This window comes from Eptatretus burgeri, chromosome 15 (assembly GCF_056783735.1).
Source record: "Eptatretus burgeri isolate ZD-2024b chromosome 15, Ebu_testis_v1, whole genome shotgun sequence".
NCBI lineage: Eukaryota > Metazoa > Chordata > Myxini > Myxiniformes > Myxinidae > Eptatretus > Eptatretus burgeri.
This window is the reverse complement of record NC_140975.1, coordinates 35,866,644-35,887,863: the sequence shown is the minus strand read 5'-3', so window position 1 is coordinate 35,887,863 and position 21,220 is coordinate 35,866,644. Positions and strand designations below refer to the sequence as shown.

General features: G+C 41.8%; 1 protein-coding gene across 1 annotated transcript in view; it reads right to left on the bottom strand.

The window, feature by feature from the left end:
• LOC147011927 (uncharacterized) overlaps positions 1-21,220 on the bottom strand; it is a 21,704-nt gene extending 484 nt beyond the window's left edge. The window contains exons 1-10 of the mRNA XM_085857585.1: positions 19,600-21,220; positions 15,335-15,394; positions 9,999-10,058; positions 8,443-8,502; positions 7,795-7,952; positions 5,503-6,815; positions 4,705-4,772; positions 1,694-1,960; positions 1,555-1,606; positions 1-1,060 (exon numbers count right to left, since the gene is read on the bottom strand). The exon at positions 1-1,060 is cut by the window's left edge and continues 484 nt beyond it. Coding sequence (XP_085713711.1) covers positions 5,744-6,815; positions 7,795-7,952; positions 8,443-8,502; positions 9,999-10,058; positions 15,335-15,394; positions 19,600-19,707 — 1,518 coding nt within the window. The 5' untranslated portion in view covers positions 19,708-21,220 and the 3' untranslated portion in view covers positions 1-1,060; positions 1,555-1,606; positions 1,694-1,960; positions 4,705-4,772; positions 5,503-5,743. The remainder of the gene's footprint in view (positions 1,061-1,554; positions 1,607-1,693; positions 1,961-4,704; positions 4,773-5,502; positions 6,816-7,794; positions 7,953-8,442; positions 8,503-9,998; positions 10,059-15,334; positions 15,395-19,599) is intronic.

Here is a 21,220-nt window from a genome sequence, read left to right as displayed (position 1 = left end):
CAAACATTCAAACCCGAACCCAAACATTCAATCTCAACCCCAACCCTAACATTCAAACACAACCCTAACCCTAACATTCAAACTCAACCCCATCCCTTACACACAAACCCAAACCCAAATCCTCACATCAAAAATCATTTCTACAGTTTTTAGATCCTCGTGGAGGATCTCTAAGTCTTACTCACGTTGTTGTTCTTCATCTTCTTCTTGTGGACTTTTTTGTTTCACAGCCTACAGTTTTCATCGAAACTTCCTGAAACTTGGCGTATATATGTAAAAATTCCCTGCGCAGACAGTAACGATCTCCGATTTTGAAAATTCCTCCGAGAAAAAAAGTTATGACGTCAAAATATCTCCGCTAATGGAAATCGCCTAAAAAATTATCTCCGAAACTAGGAAAGCTTTTTGAATTCTGTTTGCGGGAATCAAACAGGGCATTAGCAGAGATGAATTACCGCACATATGATACATCACTATGACGTCATATCAATTTCTATGAAGTCATTCCTATTTTTTGACATTTTTTGTTTCACAACCCAGAGTTTTCATCGGATCTTCGTGAAACTCACCATGTATATGCAGAAAGCCCACGCACAGGCAGTAACCATCTCCGATTTTGGAAATTCTTCCTAGAAAAAAAGTTGATGTCAAAACATCGCTGCTAATGGAAATCGCCTATACCATTATCTCCGAAACTAGGCATGCTGTTTGAATTTTGTTTGCGGGAATCAAGCCAGGCATTAGCACAGATAATTTATCGCAAAACTGATACATCACAATGACGTCATATTCGTTTTTACGACGTCATCATTAAGAGGACGAGGATCTTAGCTCATTTGAGCTTGTTTTTTTCATATAAGAAGTCTTTATTTCACAGTTCAATAATAACACAAGGTGAATGTATTCTATTTATACAACAATTTTGTTTTCTTTTCTTCCAGTTCTGTTGAAGAATGAAGCTTCAGTTGTTTAAAGTTTGAAGAAGTAGATAGGGAGACAGAGATGTTTTATGAACGTGTCTAGAGGATTACGAGTTCTTCAGAACACTCTCTTGATATTGCTGAAAAGGAATAAATAAAAACATTACTTATCTAACATCAAATTAAATAATATATCATTGAATTAATTTTTCATCAACTGAAGTTACCTCTCATCAATATCCAATAAAGAATGACATCAATATGTTTGGAACTCCAAAGGGCGCCAAGGTACAACCCACTTTCCAATCTCTAAAATAGAACCCGCATGACGAGTCTCCAAGGCAAAACTCTTTCCTGATATTCCCAAAATTAGTGTCTCTCCAAGGTAGGTCTCACATCGTGAGCCATCGAGACAGACCCTTTTCCCGAGTCTCCAAGATAGGTCTCACATTGTGAGCCATCCAGGCAGAACTCTTTTCCTGATTTTCCCAATTTTGTGAGTCTCCAAGGTAGAACTCGTATGCTGGGTCTTTGAGGTAGCACTCTTCTTGTGAGTCTCCAAAGTAGAACTTGTTTTGTGAGTCTCCAAGGTTTTCATCATTTAAAAGGTTCTCAAACAAATCAATGAGCTCACCTCTCGTTTTGACAAAGAGGGTGTTTTGAGGTTGTTGATCTGAAACAATTTCCTGTGGAAGGAAATAATAAAGTTTTAATTAATTCCGTTCATTTAACATCAGATAATCAAGCTCTGTAAATATTTTTTAAATCCTTACCTTTCGAGAGTCAAGGTTCAAGTTCAGCATATCGATGTGAATGTGTAAATCAATTCTGGTAGTTGGGAGAGCACTGTTTATCCCAGCCAATTCAGTCTTCCCCAGTCAGTTCAGCAACCTCCATTCTCAAACACAGAGATGAATCCAAGGTGTTTGAAATCAGCCTGTTCTCTCTTGCTTTATAGAGATGTCAGTTGAAGTGGAGTTGTTCATTGGTGAAAGATGTGGTTTGTTCATTGGTGAGAGATGTGATTTGTTCAAAAAAGCCTGGGAAAGTTGGGGGATGGGTGTTGAGACATTGCATCATTAATTTACATCAAAATATATCATTAAATAAATGAAGGGATTGATCTTGTCACTTTGAGTGTTGTTTTGGAAGGAAGCCTGGGCATTGGGCCAGAGTAATGAAAAAAAATTCCTGTTATACTTAAACAAACATTCAGTGACGAGTTTTATTAAAGATATTACACAATATACTCAATTGATAAAATGTTCTTCTGGTCCTGCTTGCTTGAAATTGTGGTGGTTATTTCATAAAATATTCATTTGTTTATTAATTGATTTCCATCCTGTTGATTTGGAAGTTTGGTGGGATAGTCAAGAAGTTTAAAGTTTCCTCATTTACTTCAATGTTAAATATTTATACATACCAGAATTAAAATATTGAGAGGTTGTGTGATGGAGGGGAGAGGGGTGTGTGTGGGAAGAGGTATTCAAGAAGTTTTCACATTTACTCAAATTTACTTTGATTTTCCAGAATTTTGATATTTTTAAGTAGGGGTTAAAATATTTCATTAATTAAAATATTTTGTTCAGATTGGGGTGAAGATATTCTTTTGTTATTATTAAATTTTTCCCAATATTTTTTAATGAATTTTCAATATTATTTAATGCTATTATTTAAAATAAATAATATTGGTTCACGAGTCAGTAAATGACCACTATATTCGTTATGTTGGTTCACGAGTCAGTAAGTGACCACTGTATTCGTTATGGGTGTGTGTCTGTCTGTCTGTCTGTCTGTCTGTCTGTCTGTCTGTCCCAAGCATAGCTCTGTGGGTTGTGATCAGATCTTGATAAAATTAGGGTGCGAGGTTTGTATCATGATCTAGTTGTGTTTTCCGGAGAATGGGCGTGCTGAACCCATTATGGGCGGAGCCACGCCCAAAAGACGTGTTTTTAGGGGGTAGCCGGTTTCAAGTTACATCTTCTCTGAGGGGGTTTGTCAAATCTGGCAAGGGTTTCGGTATTTGGTTAGCCCAATGGCACCCGCATAGCCCCACGGAGTTCGACTTTTCATTTTAGTCCCAAGGTCAAGGTCACAAGGACACGAACTTAGAAAATGTCAAAAAAGCAATAAATTGGGCATCGAGCTCCTCGGGTTTTCAACTGTTTCGAATGAAAGTTGGTATGTAAGTAGTGCTCTTCGAGTACTACAACTTGACATCATTTACGTTTTTCCCGATTCCCGCCAGTTTACCCGTGGGGTCCCCTCGAAGGTCAAAAAATAAAAAAGGCGAACCATGTACATTGCTCGTGAACCATTGCCGTCTCCAGATTGCATTATTTAATTTTGACATTTTTCCAAATCCGAGAACTTTGATAATTTAATAAATTAATCAATTAATGACTTACTTTTACATTTTTCCAATTTTTCTCAGAGCTCTCATTTCCACACGAATTACATGTGGAAGAGGAAGAGAGGGAGGATAAGGAGAGGGAAGAAAGGAGGCTGATGTTGTCCAAAATTGTGAATATTTGAACCCAAATAGTTGTTCATTGGTAACAATAGCTCTCCGTTATAGTAACATGTATATCATGGCACATACATGAACAGGTGGTCAGTGCCAGTGTTTTCCAACTCAGTTATCGGAGCATTTAGATGAATATGATCATTGAATTGAGAAAAATATTTTGGTTTGAAGAGCTTTTAACAACAATCACAGCATGTATTCCATGGACTTGCTCCAGCTCGATCACATGATGAACAAATGGAAAAGTACCCATTCTATGATTGGACAGGTTGACATGCCTAAAATGGATGTGTCCATGTCTGCCACATTTACACTCTGAATCGAGACATCCATAGGAGTCACATTGATAATGTCCTTTCTGGACACACCCATCGTAGCCAGATTGTCAAACCACGAATAGACACACCCATCCTATCCACATTACCACACCACTAATGGACACAACCATCGTAGCCACATTGCTACGCCCCTTGCGGACACACCCTCAGTTGCAACATTGCCACAACCAAACAGACATCTACAGTAGTCACATTTCCACAACACAATGAACTATTCTCTCTGGATGTGCCATCTGCTCACTTTTAGCAAATCCTTTCCATTCTTAGAATATCATTACCTTTACAAAGCAACTATTTTTTAAAACTCGGATCCTGAAAAATGGATCCACCACCATATATTTTATCTTCTTCTCCAGTGGCCATTACGAAACTTTATTTTGCCTTAAATTTTATATATTATATGTACACCCTCAACCCCTCCCAAAACTTTTCTTATGTATCCATCTTGTCACCCCTTGTGTTCTCCCCTAACTCTCAGTGTTACCTGCATCCATCTCCATCTCGTTTGTCTGTCTCCATCTCCGTCTCTGTCTCGTTTGTCTGTCTCCATCTAGTTTCTCCGTTCACCTTGCTGTTGGCGTTTTCCCCTTTCTCTTGCTGTTTCTGTTCTGTGTACTAGCTCCTCCATGAGCCAAGACCGTGTACTGCATGTGTGTGTATATTTTCAAATACAAATTACTTTAATGATCTTTCAGGTGTATACAGTCATTTTTTATGTGACTACCTTAACTGTCATGCCAGACTTCCTCTAGTTGTAAGATATATTTGGTGCTTGTCTGGCTGAGTGCAACAAAATGTACATTTGTTCTCAACGCTTTTGAAGCACAGACAAAATGGGATACAATACAGGTGAAGAACATGTCGCTTAGATGAAGTTTGTAATAATTAGTAACGTGATGCATGTATCTGGGGTACCTACATGATGACAGATGGGATGGATTCGTTGAGGGAGTGAAGGAGAGAACAAGCACCTCTTCTGATGAGCCTCTGGAAAAACAATAACAACATGAAAGGTTAAATACATTGACATCTCCAAACGTTTGATAAAAGATCCAGGAAAGGACACAGAAGGAAATGCACTGATGGATCAGGTAATCTAATAAAAAGAGAACAAGGTGTTTTTATTTCATCCAGGGAAGAGAGTAGGGAAGAGAGTTAAAGCAATTGTTATTTATAGTGCATTTACAAGGATTTACAAGGAATAAGGCACAGGAGAAGGCCATTCGGCCCATCAAGCCTGCGCTACACCAATACCAGATTTAATAAGTCCGTCGATAACCCTTCCCTTCATGTGCAGCCATTTGGCTGCGACACTGGTACTCATTTCGCCGACCTTAGAAGGATGACAGGCTGAGTCAACCCCATGGTGTTAATTCAGTGACAAATGGTATTTGAACTCAGGACCCAAGGATCCCAAGCCACCACCATAACGGCGAAGCCAACACCAGGATAAAACCAACAACACCAACACCAACACCACCACCAGTGCATGTGGATAACAATGGAAATAAATTATCTTTCTGACCGAAATTATAATCACAATAATCTCCACAATTCAGGATATTCTTGCTCATCATAGAGGGAACTATTAACAACAACTAATGTAAAAAGATCAATTCCCAAAATTTCTTTCAATGTAACATCTTTATCTTGGGGTGGGCTGTGTTTGAACCCGGTATCTCAACGTCTAACTTCACCAAAGTCCTGAAGTGCTTACCTGTTGAAGGTCCTGAGTATTGCGTGACCCATTCAAAACCGTGCTGTTTCTGTTGTTGCTGCCGCTGATGCCACCTCTCATCACTGGGAGGCTTCTGTTGCTGAAGTCCGTAAAACCGTGCTGTTTCTTTTGTTTGTGCCTGTTATAATGGTGAGGCTTCTGTTGCTAAAGCCCCTCACAACCGTACTGTTTCTTTTGTTGTTGCCTGTTATTATGATGAGGCTTCTGTTTCTGAAGCCCCTCAAAACCGCTGCACCCTGGACCCACGGTGAGGATTTTCTTGCTGAACGTATCGCCTGTCACCACCATGGGGGTTTTGTTGCTGCTGCCACTGATTTCTGTTCTGATGGTAAGGCCTCTGTTGCTGATGGTAATGACTGACACCACCATGGGGTTTGTTTTGTTGCTGCCACTGATTCCTGTGCTCATAGTGAGGCCTCTGTTGCTGATAGTATTTCCTGTCACCACCGTGGGGTTTCTCTTCATTTCTCACACTTTTGTATGTCACCACTCTTTTATTCTGCGAAAACAATGCACACAGAAGTCTATTCCCTTCTTCGTCATCTCTCTGGTTCTGTTCTTCCCGTTCTTTCCGTATCTGTTCTTCCTGTTTACTCCGTGTCTGTTCTTTCTGTTTACTCTGAATCTGTTTTTCCTGTTTACTCCGTGTCTGTTCCTCCTGTTTACTCTGCATCTGTTCTTCCTGCTCCATACACTTATTATCCTTCATCTCACCTTGCAAGACCTTTTGTTCGCATCTATACACCTTATTTTCTCGATCACAAATCTCTTGTTCTCGTTGATGTGCTTCTCGCTGTTTGCACAATAGCTCTTCCTCTATTGTGTTAATTATTTGCATTTTTTGTTTCAATTGCTCTTCTTTTTGGCACATCTTGTTCTCCATTTTGTAAACATTCTCTTCTCTTTTCCTCAGCTCTTTTTCACGCTTTCTGATCTGCTCTTCCTCATTTCTTTTTCTCATGTCTTCTTCATTGCTTTTCCTCTGCTGTTCTTCCATGATTTTCTCAAACTTTTCTTTCTCTTTGATCCAAAACTCTTCCTCAAATTTTTGTTTTGCATCTTTTTCCAACACCTCTTGCTCTCTGAGCTGAACTAACAGCTCTCTTTCTTTTACACTTTCTTCTTTTTGGTGCATATGTTCACTTTCTTCCTGAAGTTTTTCTATCTTTCTCAGAGCTTCCTCTTCCTTTGCTTTCTGCATCTCCAATCGTTCGTTTTCTTGAAGCTCCTTGAGCAGCAGCTGATCCTCATCTCCCTTTTTCTTCTGTTGATGTTTCTGACAACGATGAAAACTGCAAGAAACAAAGGAAGTATTTCTAAGTTCAAAATAAAGTGAAGTACAAAGCAAAAAGCATAAAATGTACGTTTATGTAAAACACAAAAAACATGTTCCATGAGCACTGTGTTGTTTTAGGATACAAGACATTGAATCTGCCAATGTAACTCAAACAAGGTTCAAGGATGGCTGTGGAATGAAAAAACAACCAAGAGTTAAAACAGGAAAATACAAATATTAAGGAACAAAAAAAGGAGAAGCCATTGTGAATAATACAAAAAAAAAAAAAATCAAAGACGAAGAAGAAGAAGAAGAAGTAAACCGAATGTGATCTCCTATGAAAGGCTCAAAGTTTAAAGTGAGTGGTTTCCATCCATTGGGACCATACTCTGTGTGTTGGTGCTGCCAAAGCAGTCTCCTTGGCTATTGGGTACAATCCTGGACGGGTCACCACTCTGACACTGTATACCAACAAGCTGGCACTCATTTTGCCGACCTCGAAAGGATGACAGGCAGAGTCAGCCCCACCTGGTATTAATTCAACAGCGAAGGGGAATTTGAACTCAGGACCCTAGGACCCCAAGCCCACCACCCTAAACCTTAAGCAAACACCAGGCACACGTGAGTGATTTAAGGGTTCACCAAGTTAATACTCAAGGTCACACCTGCTAATTCAACAAAATATTTTTTTACCTGAACCACATCCCCAGAGGATCCATTCAGGACAAGGACCCAAGGGATGATTCTGATGAAAGACAGAATAACATCTTTCATGTTTCCATGACAGGTGTGACCCATGGCTGAACGTCAAGTGACAACTAGAAGAGTGTGTTCCCCACTCTGATTCCCAATGCCATCACTCGACCAGACATTAGTTTGTCAAAGTTGATTCTTCCAAAAAATTAAGGACAAAATAGTTTAAAATCTCTGAGCCATCTTCTCCTTATGGACGATGACGTAATCATGTTGATGAAAAAGTAACTTGTGGTCTTTACCAGTGGAAGGAGCACTTTTTTTTGATTCTCTTTTTGTTGAACCAGCGCGATGGTTTAAAATGAATGACTGCAACGAATGAGAAGATGGCAATCGCGACAAACGAGATATCGCGAACTGAATCCATCAGTCCTTCATTGACAGCACCAATCTGGAAAATCTGTGCACAAGGGTAAGGGCAGGAGAATTATTTTATAGCATTGGAAGATAAACTAAAGAATATTCTTGGGACAGTAAAAAAAGATTTGATTTTACAAGATTATGACGTCAAGCAATGGTGGTGAGAAACCATGGTAGACACATTCTGATGAACAATGCTCTCTTAAAGAGCTGCCAAACCAGTTTCTTGTCAAGGGATAAACCCAGTGGTTTGCCATTGCCTTCCCAGCAGCATTTAAAGAATTTGTGATTTGTTTAGAGTGCTGGCGATAGCTACTCTTCGAGAGGAACACCGTGGGATCTTTAACGTTCCCCAACGAATGGTGGCATATGGGACACTCAGTTTAACGTCCATCCGAGGGACGGCACACACACACACACACACACACACACACACACACACACACACACACACACACACACACACACACACACACACACACACACACACACACACACACACACACACAGTGTATTGCATGACGTCATACCAGAATGGAAAGAAGGTTTACGATCCTTTCCCACATCTCCACCGAATATCCTCGCAAACTCTGCATGAAAGACAGGAAAAAATAAAATACATTACACAGGATAAAACAGAGAAAGTGATTTTGAAAACAAGGACCTGATAGTCTGGGTCTCCCACCTTTTTCGTGGTATGAGGAACAGATCTGTGTTATATGAAAGCAAAATCTTGAACAGTTTTTCAAATATCACAAAGATAAGCCAAGTTTCTGAGATGGCAACATAATTCAGCCAATCGCAGCCATGATATAATCAGGTTGAGATAATGTCATGACAAATAGATATCTGCAATATAAATGATAAATGTTCAAAGGTTTTTGAAATATCACGGACCAAAAAGTACGTGCACAGATGATCGGTCAGTCGGTCGGACGGAACTTATTTTACTGTCCACCATCTCCGGCATTCTTGGCGGGGAGGGGAACAACAATGATATCTTATTCCACCACATTCTACTTATGGATACTCCCCCTTCCCCATCTTCGTATCACAGCCCCCTCACCGTGTCGTCGTCCATCTAACTGCTGGGTGCCACAAGTCCTTCAAGGTTTTATTAACGACTCCTTGTTCTATTGTGTTCTCAGTTTACACTCACTGCCTTCCTCTGTGCACATATTACATAAACCTTAGCCCTTGCAGATCCCTGATACAAGTGTAAATAGAACCTACTCGAGCACACAGACCAAGATAAATTCCTCAAAAATTCTAGCTATGGATTCCCCCTGTCCCATGTCTGGGGAACAACACATATCCACATCTACATACACATGTACACATGGACACATACATATAGATACACGTGTACATCAATAATATTTGAATTAGGAAGTATCATTCTCTGTTAAAGATGTGCCTAACCATTTTATTTTCAAGGAAGGTGATGTATCACCCTTGTTGAGAAACTGGGTGGGTTGCCATTGCCTTCCCAGCAGGAGCTAAAAGAAGAATTTGTAATTTATTTGGGTTGCCGGTGATAGCTCGCAGACTCTTCATGAAGCACATCATGAGATCTTTAACGTCCACCAACGAATGCTCGCATACAGGACGCTCAGTTTAATGTGAATTAGAGAGATGGAACACAGATTGATGGATCACCATGCTCGTGAAACACCAGGATGACGTTTCATAGTTGGTACAACACAACGTTCATGTGTACAATCAGTCAAATTGATTGACACAAACAGGAGGGGCATTTTGAGGATGAACTCCCATTGGGTAAGTAAAACACACACACACACACACACACACACACATACACACACACACACACACACACACACACACACACACACACACACACACACACACGAACACACACACGAACACACACACACAGATATACACACACACACACACACACACACACACACACACACACACACACACACACACACACACACACACACACACACACACACACACACACACACACACACACACCTGGGCTCTGATCCACATTTTGAAACCCACATATGGAGATAACCCACATCAAATGCTAATGGTGTATTGCATGACGTCATACCTGAAACAGAGGGAGGTTTCCAAATCCTTCCCAGATATCCTGGGAATATCGTCTCCAGTTCTGTGTGAAATACACGAAAACACAAAACATGTTGGATTAGAGAAAGTTATTTAGATTCAAGACCGAGCACATCAAAACCATGTATCCCTCACCCCGACCCCTTCCATGTAAAACAGATTATACCTGGTGTGTGTGTGTGTGTGTGTGTGTGTGTGTGTGTGTGTGTGTGTGTGTGTGTGTGTGTGTGTGTGTGTGTGTGTGTGTGTGTGTGTGTGTGTGTGTGTGTGTGTGTGTGTGTGTGTGATCACCCTTCAACCCACACTGACATGAAAATAATGAGCACAAAACAATGTACAAACATGTTAGTTTAGGGAACAATTTGGGGAAACTTTAATGCTGAAGTTTAATGCGGGAAATAACCCTATTTCCCCATGACCCCCAACCCCTAAGTTTGTGGGTTTTTTCAAGAACGTCACCCCCACGAGCAACAAGACCCTCCCTTCTGCAGACACCTGAACACTGGGGGAAATTGAACCCGCACAGATCGTCGAACACCCGTGGGACAAACTGTACCTTGATACTTTAAACCGTTTAAAACGTACACATAAATGTTCCTATTCGTATACAGCTTACCTGTGGAAGTTCTAGCAGGTAACCAAAGTTGTAGTGAAGTGCGAAACAGAAGATCAAACTAAGGAAAGCGACGAGAAAAATTCCTGTCCTCGCCATGTCGAAGCAAAGTTTGAACTGGGACAAATAGTGCTGGGAAACGATCATGAATTTTCCATCACTCTGTGACGTCACAGACATTGGTAACGTCACATTGAAGGGTACTGTTGATTGTCAGTTTGAATTTAACATAATACACTGTATATTTAATTTCGAGTTCGTTCGTTAGCCCATCATTGTTATTGAACAATGATGATCCCGTTTCACATTCGATCGTTCTCATTTCGTTATTTCTCTGTTTCCATCCGTTTCCGGTTAAGTTGGTACATTTAATATCTTTGGGTCTTGAGTTCGAGCTCCTGTCGGCCGTTGGATAAACAACAGGTGGGGTTGACTCACCCAATCATCCTTCCGAGGTCGGCGAAATGAATACTTGTGTACTGCTAATCGAGAGCACTGTATCAGAGGGACAGCCACACCCCATAAAATGATGCAACCAGCAGCCATAGGCTGCACACGAAAACCAACCACCATGAACATCTTAGAGACTGTCTATATCTTACTGCACATTTAAAAAGCATTTTCAGAAACCCCTCCAACGTACACCACTGATTCACTCCCCACCCCCCACCCCACTCCCCTAACCTTTGTAACTCTCCCCAACATATAACGTCACCATGGCAATATGATACATTAGATCTCATTCTGATAACTTGTTGAACATCTCTCCAACATTTCCACATCCCACAGGCAGTTCAACAGTTGCTGCTTCTCTGATGAATATGCAATGCTGGTGCCCACTAATCACATGTTGATAATTCTTGGTCCATCTCCCTCTCACTCTCAAGTCAGGTATGGGAGCATGCACCGGAGCAGCGCATCGCTGCGTCCACTTTCCGCCGGTACTCCAGGGGCCTCCTTCTGGCCATCCCCAAGGCAGATACCTGGCCCAACCCCGTCTCCTTCAGATGCCGATCTACTTGCTGGAGCCACGAGGCACCTGGTCGGCCCATTGACGTTCTCCACTCACGAGGCTCCCCTCACTGTGAGAATCTGCTGAGCAGAATTAGCGTCAGGGAAACGAGCCACGTGTCCATGCAGCCGAAACTGACGCTCATCGACTCTCAAGGGAACAAATCTCATTTGAGTCTCTCTCAGCAACTGCTCATTTGGACACAAAGTCTAACCAGTGATAGCCAAGGATTCTCTGAAGAGACCTGGTGGAGAAGGAGTTAATCTCTGTCTCAGATACCTGGTTATAGTCCAGGTCTCACATCCATAGAGCAAGACTGAAAGCATCAAGGACTTCAAGACTCGGACCTTCTTCCTGCCTGCATTGATACCGACAGCACCACACTTCATGATGCATTGAATCGATGACTCCACAGGCCCGATCCAGACGTCTATTGACCTCTGGCTCAACATGTGGAGACATGACTATCACTGCCAAGGTAAGTGACGTTCTCCATGACCTCGTCATCCTCATCACAAACAGATACAGACAGGATAGCAGCATCCAAGATGTCATTGAAAGCCTGGATCATATTTTTGATTCAAGAAACCTGCAAACACAGAGGCTGCGATTGGTCATTCAGCGCCTCGAGGGCCCCCATAAGGTTATCAAGGTGGAGTCATGGGGAGGGGTCGGCACCGGCTCGACGCCTCTCCTTCCAGGACTTAAACCACCCTGGCCCACTATCGTCCCCTCTCCCCCCCTCTCCGCACTCAAATGCATTTCAGGCGTTGCGCACTGCAGTGCAGAGGGGGCGTTCCAAGACTCCAGACCACTTGAGTGGGCATGCGCTGCACTAAAGCAGGATCCAGGTCTAGTCCATTGAAATTGCACACCTGATGCAGTGGGCAATACAATCTGCCCGGAGAAGTGCGGGACACCGTGTCCACCAATATTGCTGGGCCGTTGGCGCAAGGCACACAATGACCCAGTGGTTAACCATGTACGGCTGGGCCAACTTAGGTTAGGGGTCTGAAGTTGCCAGCGGAATGCTCGTCGCCGACCCCAACAGTCCCCTCCCCCAAGACCCAGCCGTCACAAGGCAATGCCGCACGCAGTGGATCACAAACGTTTTTACAGCCATTTTTCCCTGCTGTGCAGGGGTTAGGCTTTTTCTTGAGGCAATGTTTTATGGCCGGATGCCCTTCCTGACGCCAACCCCGGTCGCCTCTTACGACACACAGGGATATGGTATACCTATTCTAACCGGGGCATACACCGGGATCAGTACACTGGTACTCACTTCGCCGACCTCAGATGGATGACAGGCTGAGTCAACCCCCTGGTGTTAATTCAGCAGCCAACGGGTCTTGAACTCAGGACCCTGGGAAGTAGATCACAAACACCACGGAAAATTATGGAGGAGGGTAGTGGGACCTATGTCTTAGGGGCACCCCCTTCCAAGACATTCTGGTCAAACCACAGGACTTATAGAAGAGACCCGTCCCCATGACCCCGACCGTAGCATGTACCGGTCACTGCATGTAGTAGACCGGTCCATGTGAGGCGGGCTTCCGCTGGAGACACCACATGACTCGTGGGTCTCTCTGGAAGGATTGTTAAACATGTTTCCATAATGAACTGCTGGAATAGGTTTGGTTTCTCCAAATTCTGGGAATCACGATCACCATCACCTCTTCTGAGCAGACCGTATATTACAGCTGGCACCCAAAGCGAGTCTCAGGACATGGAAATTTTCTGACAATATCAAGTCTTTCTTTTGAAATCTGAACTTGTCATGGGCTCCAAGGCCTTTGTCTGTAACTCGATGGAATACTTGCTGCTCTCTACTATAGCCTGGTACCTTCCCTTCACACCTGTCACTCATGGACATTGTGGAATTGACCTTTGGTTTAAATAATGATTTAAAAGAGCTAAAGCTGCACATGATTGGGTAAATTGAAGTAAATAAGTTATTATAATCTATTGTGATAAATCTTGTTTACATCAATCAACATGATGGGAGAACGTTATGACGTCACGAGGCAATGTCAAACCACGTGACATCAATGGAAAATTTGTCGTCACCAAAACAGATCACACCACAGACAGAGTGATATTTTGCTATAAAACAAATAATGATTTGTTTGTTTCATTATATCTGGTGAAATAGACAATCGGGCCACACTTTGTAAACACAGGTGTGAAACATTTTCCTGTGAAACAAAGCACCTGAAAAACAAGCTGAAAAATCATCGTTCAACTAAATAAAATACACATTATACTTTCTTAGTGCACACCTGTTGGTATTCACACCTCGTGGTCACAATAATAACGAGAAGGGCACTCGGTAGTGTGTTTAACTCCACCATACAATGCCTGATCCTCGAGAACATATTGACCTCTGGCTCACATTTTTTACATTCTCGTCCAAGACATTTTTACATTCTCGTCCAAGACATCTTTTACATTCTTGTCCAAAACATTTTTACATTCTCGTCCAAGACATTTTTTAGATTCTAGTCCAAGACATTTTTTAGATTCTAGTCCAAGACATTTTTACATTCTAGTCCAAGAAATTTTTTACATTCTAGTCCAAGACATTTTTACATTCTAGTCCAAGACATTTTTACATTCTAGTCCAAGACATTTTTTACATTCTAGTCCAAGACATTTTTTACATTCTCGTCCAAGACATTTTTACATTCTCGTCCAAGACATTTTTACATTCTAGTCCAAGACATTTTTACATTCTAGTCCAAGACATTTTTACATTCTCCTCCAAGACATTTTTTACATTCTCGTCCAAGACATTTTTACATTCTCGTCCAAGACATTTTTACATTGTAGTCCAAGACATTTTTACATTCTCCTCCAAGACATTTTTACATTCTCGTCCAAGACATTTTTACATTCTAGTCCAAGACATTTTTACATTCTAGTCCAAGACCTTTTTACATTCTCGTCCAAGACATTTTTTACATTCTAGTCCAAGACATTTTTACATTCTAGTCCAAGACCTTTTTACATTCTCGTCCAAGACATTTTTTACATTCTCATCCAAGACATGTTTACATTCTCGTCCAAGACATTTTTTACATTCTAGTCCAAAACATTTTTGCATATCATTATATACATCGTTTTTGTCCCTCTCTCAATGGTGAAGAATCCATTTTAAAATTAAAGAATTATCGTATCCAGGTCTGGACTCGGATCTTCACCAAAATGAATTCGTCCTTGTCACACACCCAACCCGTCCACCAAGTTTCATCCGAATCCGTCCACAACTTTTTGAGATATCATGTTGCATATCGTTTTTCGCCCAATCACTCAATGATGAAGAATCAATGAAAAAAAATAGAGTAGTCGGATCCGGATCTTCAGCAAAATTTCGTCAGTTCGTTCTTGTCACACTCCCAATCTGTCTATCAAATTTCATCTGTATCCATCCACAATATTTTGAGATATGCTGCACAAAGACACACACACACACACACACACACACACACACACACACACACACACACACACACACACACACACACACACACACACACACACACACACACACACACACACACACACACACACACACACACACACACACACACACACACACACACACACACACACGATGGTTCTGATCCACATTTTGAAACCCACATATGGAGATAATCCACATCAAATGCTAATGGTGTATTGCATGACGTCATACCTGAAATGGAAGGAGGTTTCTCAATCCTTCCCAGATATCCTGGGAATATCGTCTCCACTTCTGTATGAAATACACGAATACACAAAACATGTTGGATTAGAGAAAGTTATTTAGATTCCATACCGAGTACATCCCAACCATGTATCCCTCACCCCTACCCCTTCACCCCTCACCCTTCCATGTAAAACAGGTTCCTCCCCAGAAAACCGTTTATACGTGGTGTGTGTGTGTGTGTATGGGTGTGTGTGTGTGTGTGTGTGTGTGTGTGTGTGTGTGTGTGTGTGTGTGTGTGTGTGTATGATCACCCTTCAACCCACACCTACATGAAAATAATGAGCAGAAAACAATGCACAAACATGTTAATTAAGGGTACAATTTGGGGAAACTTTAATGCTGAAGTTCTCACCCTATTTCCCCATGACCCCCAACCCCTAAGTTTGTGGGTTTTTTCAAGAACGTAACCCCCGCGAGCAACAAGACGCTCCGTTCTGCAGATTCCTGATCACTGGGGGAAATTGAACCCGCACAGATCATCGAACACCCGTGGGACAAACTGTACGTTGATACTTTAAACCGTTTAAAATGTACACTTAAATGTTCCTTCTCGTTTACAGCTTACCTGTGGAAGTTCTAGAAGGTAACCAAAGTAATAGTGAAGGACGAAACAGAAGATCAAACTTTGCAAAGTGATGAGGAAAATGCCTGTCCTCGCCATCTCAAAGCAAAGTTTGAACTGGAACAAATCGGTAACGATCATGAATTTTCCATTGCTCTGTGACGTCACACACAATGGTGACGTCACAATGAAGGGTACTGTTGATTGTTAGTTTGAATTTGATATTGATTTAACTTCGAGTTTGTTCATTCGCCCATCAATGTTGATGAACGGCCATCCCGTTTCGCACTCAATCGTTTTCACTTCGTTATCTCTCGGTTGCCGTTCATTTCCGGTTAAGGTGGTTCATTTAAGATCTTTGGGTCTTGAGTTCGAGCTCCTTTCGGCCGTTGGATTAATACCAAGTGGAGTTGACTCAGCCTGTCATCCTTCTTAGGTCAGTGAAATGAGTACTAGTGTACTGGTACGAGAGGGCACTGTTTCAGCAGCACAGCCACGTCCCCAGAAAATCATGCAACCAGCAGCCACAGGCTGCACACGAAAACCAACCACCATGAACACCATGACAGACAGACACACACACAGAGATTTCTGGAATTATAGATAGATAACCATGAATTGTATTTGGAGACATGGGCCAAGTAAAAACACTGCGCACAGAATGTTTCTTAAATTTCCACGGCACCACTGTGCTGTCGAAATCGCTCCCCATTCTGCTGGCCTGAGGGAGGAGGGAAAAACCTCTCTCAACCTCTCTCTCTCGCTTGGAGATGAAGTGAAGATGTTGTGTTTGAAATGCTGATGTCTTGTAAAAGTTCCGCAATAGGGACCCTGTTGATTACTGGAACCAGAGAAAGATGTGCTCTCTGCAAGAACAGATTGAGCCACTAACCATGAGATGTGCTCTGTGCAAGAACAGATTGAGCCACTTCCTGCAAGATGTGTCTTGCTCAAGAGTACATTGCTAAAAAGAATATAAAACCAGGATTGACTGAAGATAGACAGAGCAGTTTGTTATATTCACTGTGGCATTATGTTCAACTTGTGCACAGGTGTTTGATTGGCTGTTTAATTGATTGGTTATTCAATTGATCGTTTGTTTGATTGATTGATGATTAAAAATAAATTACAGACCTGTTCATGACTTCTTGTGCTGTGTGAAGGTACATTATCTTTGCTGTGATTAAGCCATTATATTTGTTGATTATTGTCTCTCCCAATTACATTGTAATTCAAGGACCGGGGTTCGAACCCCGACACCAATACGCCCGCTTTGATCGGACACCTAACCCTGACCCATGACGTATATTTTATTTTTATTCATTATTCAATGGAATTCAGAATGTATTAAAATAAATTAAATTAAAATCAAATGGAAGACCAAATAGGTGCAGTCCTGCATTGGAGTAATCAGAAGGAACCCAAACAAGCAAAAAGTAATGAAGTCATCAGGAGGAACCTGGAAAGATTCACATTTCAGCTGCTACTCCACAACAATCAAACCCATCCAGGCACAGCCAAATGAGCCTGATTAAAAATAAACAAATAAACAAACACAAAAAACCATATCAAAAAATGAAATAATTCTGGCTGCCAGACCATGTGACCGATCAAGTTGAAATTTAAAACGTGAATTCCGCATCACCACGAGGTCCTAAATTTGAAGTTTCATGTCGATTGATTAAGCGGTTCCAGAGAAAATATTTAATCTTTTCTTCAATCCAATATGACTGTCAAATCATGTGACCTCTCAATTATTCCTTCACAAACTTGAACACCAATGGCTTGGGGAGCATTTGTGTGACGTTTCCCCTCGATCTGTCCAGCCAATCTGGAGAAGATTTTTATAGGTTTTTGAGTAAATCCAATATGGCTGCTAAACCAAGTGACCTTTTTTTGTTTCGCATGGTTATCCTTTTGTTCCTCATGGATAAACGGTCATACGTGTAAAGTTTCACCTCGATCTGTTCAGCCACTTCAGAGAAGATTTTTGAAGGTTTTTTTTTTTAAACAATATGGCTGCCGAATGACGTGACTGATGACATCATCAATTATTTTTCTGTGGACCATTTTATCCCTCGATGACCCTCAAAAATTTTCACACGGATCAGATGTACCATTCTACATATACAATTTTGATATCATAACAAAGGCATCTATGACATCATCAAAAAAAATCACGCTTATTCCCCATGAGAAGTACATGCCGTTTACCTAGTTTCAATTTTTTCTGTGGTGCCGTTTAAGAGATACAGAGGTCCAAAATTTTTTTCCAACATAGCTGCCATACCACGTGACCAATGATGTAATTATGATTAAAACATTCGGCATGAGTGGTCACACCGATGGTGAAAATTGTCTCAATACAACAAGCAGTTGTGGAGAAAAACCCGAAAGTTCTGTGCGGACAAACAAACAGAGCCAAAGGCAATACCCTCTCCTTTGGCGAGGGTAATAATATTACAAAAGAAAGATGCACGAGTACCTGAATAAAGGTGAGAGGTTTCATCCAAACAAATGCAACGATCAGAATCTCTCTGGGCTTCACCCAATGTCCTCCAAACAGAGGAACTAAACTCGCTACTTCCTGGTACCGACCTGCATGAACACCTTTTTGAGGAGGTATCTACCTGTATTATAAGTAATACACCAACTAATAAGTACCTACTTGAATGAACACCTGGACACAAAAATGATACTCAAACATCATGGATAAAGCAATGAAGCCCACACAGTCAGATTAGCTTCCTTTGGAGGTTTCTCGAAGTCGATGCTACGACCTGAAACACCTGGAAATGTTTTGTACTTAACCTTGATCATGTTGTGGTAACGGCAGGGAGATAGACTAGTTATTTCATTTACAAACGTCAAGCATAAGCGTGTGGTTTCTTTGTAGATTGTGGAATGACAGGACATGAGTCAAAATGTGTTCAGAAGCCAACATCTGTAAGAACTTCAACAACACAGTCCTAGAAAACTCATGGGAACACGAACCAAAAATGATAATTGAGACTAAGGAAGTCACGCACATGTACGACCTGAGGTTTCAGTACCCACTGATTTTGGTTATAAAATAAAGAAATCAAGAAAATAACCAAATATCAGGATCTCAAGAGTGAGATCAAGAGATCATGGAATATGAAGAACGTCAAAATTACACCCGTGATAATTGGAGCAATGGAAATGATAAAGAAGAACCTCAATGAGATTACCACCCCCGGGAATATTACCACAAAGGAACGACAATTGGAGACAGTCTGGGGTTCGGTGATGATCCTGAAAAGAACCCTCAGAACAAAAGTCTGAGAACAACAAAGGTGAACAGCTTAGTCCATGAGGAGTGATCCCTTACCGAAGTAGAGGTGGATACTTTGAGTCATGGGAGGACTTCTTTACATCTCCTTAAACCCTCAAATGGAGATAACAATCAACGAGACACACACACACACACACACACACACACACACCCACCCACACACACACCCACACACACACACACACACACACACACACACACACACACACACACACACACACACACACACACACACACACACACACACCTGGGAGGGTTCTGATCCACATTTTGAAACCCACATATGGAGATAATCCACATCAAATGCTAATGGTGTATTGCATGACGTCATACCTGAAACGGAAGGAGGATTCTCAATCCTTCCCAGATATCCTGGGAATATCGTCTCCACTTCTGTGTGAAATACACGAACACACAAAACGTTGAATTGGAGAAAGTCATTTAGATTCAATACCGAGCACATCCCAACCATGTATCCCTCACCCCTACCCCTTTCACCCTTCCATGTAACACAGATTCCTCCCCAGAAAACCGTTTATACCTGGTGTGTGTGTGTGTGTGTGTGTGTGTGTGTGTGTGTGTGTGTGTGTGTGTGTGTGTGTGTGTGTGTGTGTGTGTGTGTGTGTGTGTGTGTGAGAGAGAGAGAGATCACTCTTCAACCCACAGGAAAATAGTGACCACAACAGAATGCACAAACATGTTAATTAAGGGTACAATTTGGGGAAACTTTAATGCTGAAGTCCCTAACCCTATTTCCCCATGACCCCCAACCACTAAGTTTGTGGGCTTTTTCAAGAACGTAACCTCCGCGAGCAACAAGACCCTCCCTTCTGCAGACACCTGATCACTGGTGATCACTGGGGGAAATTGAACCCACACAGATCGTCGAACACCCGTGGGACAAACTGTACCTTGATACTTTAAACCGTTTAAAATGTACACATAAATGTTCTTACTCGTTTACAGCTTACCTGTGGAAGTTCTAGAAGGTAACCAAAGTAATAGTGAAGGACGAAACAGAAGATCAAACTTTGCAAAGTGATGAGGAAAATGCCTGTCCTCGCCATCTCAAAGCAAAGTTTGAACTGGAACAAATCGGTAACGATCATGAATTTTCCATTGCTCTGTGACGTCACACACAATGGTGACGTCACAATGAAGGGTACTGTTGATTGTTAGTTTGAATTTGATATTGATTTAACTTCGAGTTTGTTCATTCGCCCATCAATGTTGATGAACGGCCATCCCGTTTCGCACTCAATCGTTTTCACTTCGTTATCTCTCGGTTGCCGTTCATTTCCGGTTAAGGTGGTTCATTTAAGATCTTTGGGTCTTGAGTTCGAGCTCCTTTCGGCCGTTGGATTAATACCAAGTGGAGTTGACTCAGCCTGTCATCCTTCTTAGGTCAGTGAAATGAGTACTAGTGTACTGGTACGAGAGGGCACTGTTTCAGCAGCACAGCCACGTCCCCAGAAAATCATGCAACCAGCAGCCACAGGCTGCACACGAAAACCAACCACCATGAACACCATGACAGACAGACACACACACAGAGATTTCTGGAATTATAGATAGATAACCATGAATTGTATTTGGAGACATGGGCCAAGTAAAAACACTGCGCACAGAATGTTTCTTAAATTTCCACGGCACCACTGTGCTGTCGAAATCGCTCCCCATTCTGCTGGCCTGAGGGAGGAGGGAAAAACCTCTCTCAACCTCTCTCTCTCGCTTGGAGATGAAGTGAAGATGTTGTGTTTGAAATGCTGATGTCTTGTAAAAGTTCCGCAATAGGGACCCTGTTGATTACTGGAACCAGAGAAAGATGTGCTCTCTGCAAGAACAGATTGAGCCACTAACCATGAGATGTGCTCTGTGCAAGAACAGATTGAGCCACTTCCTGCAAGATGTGTCTTGCTCAAGAGTACATTGCTAAAAAAGAATATAAAACCAG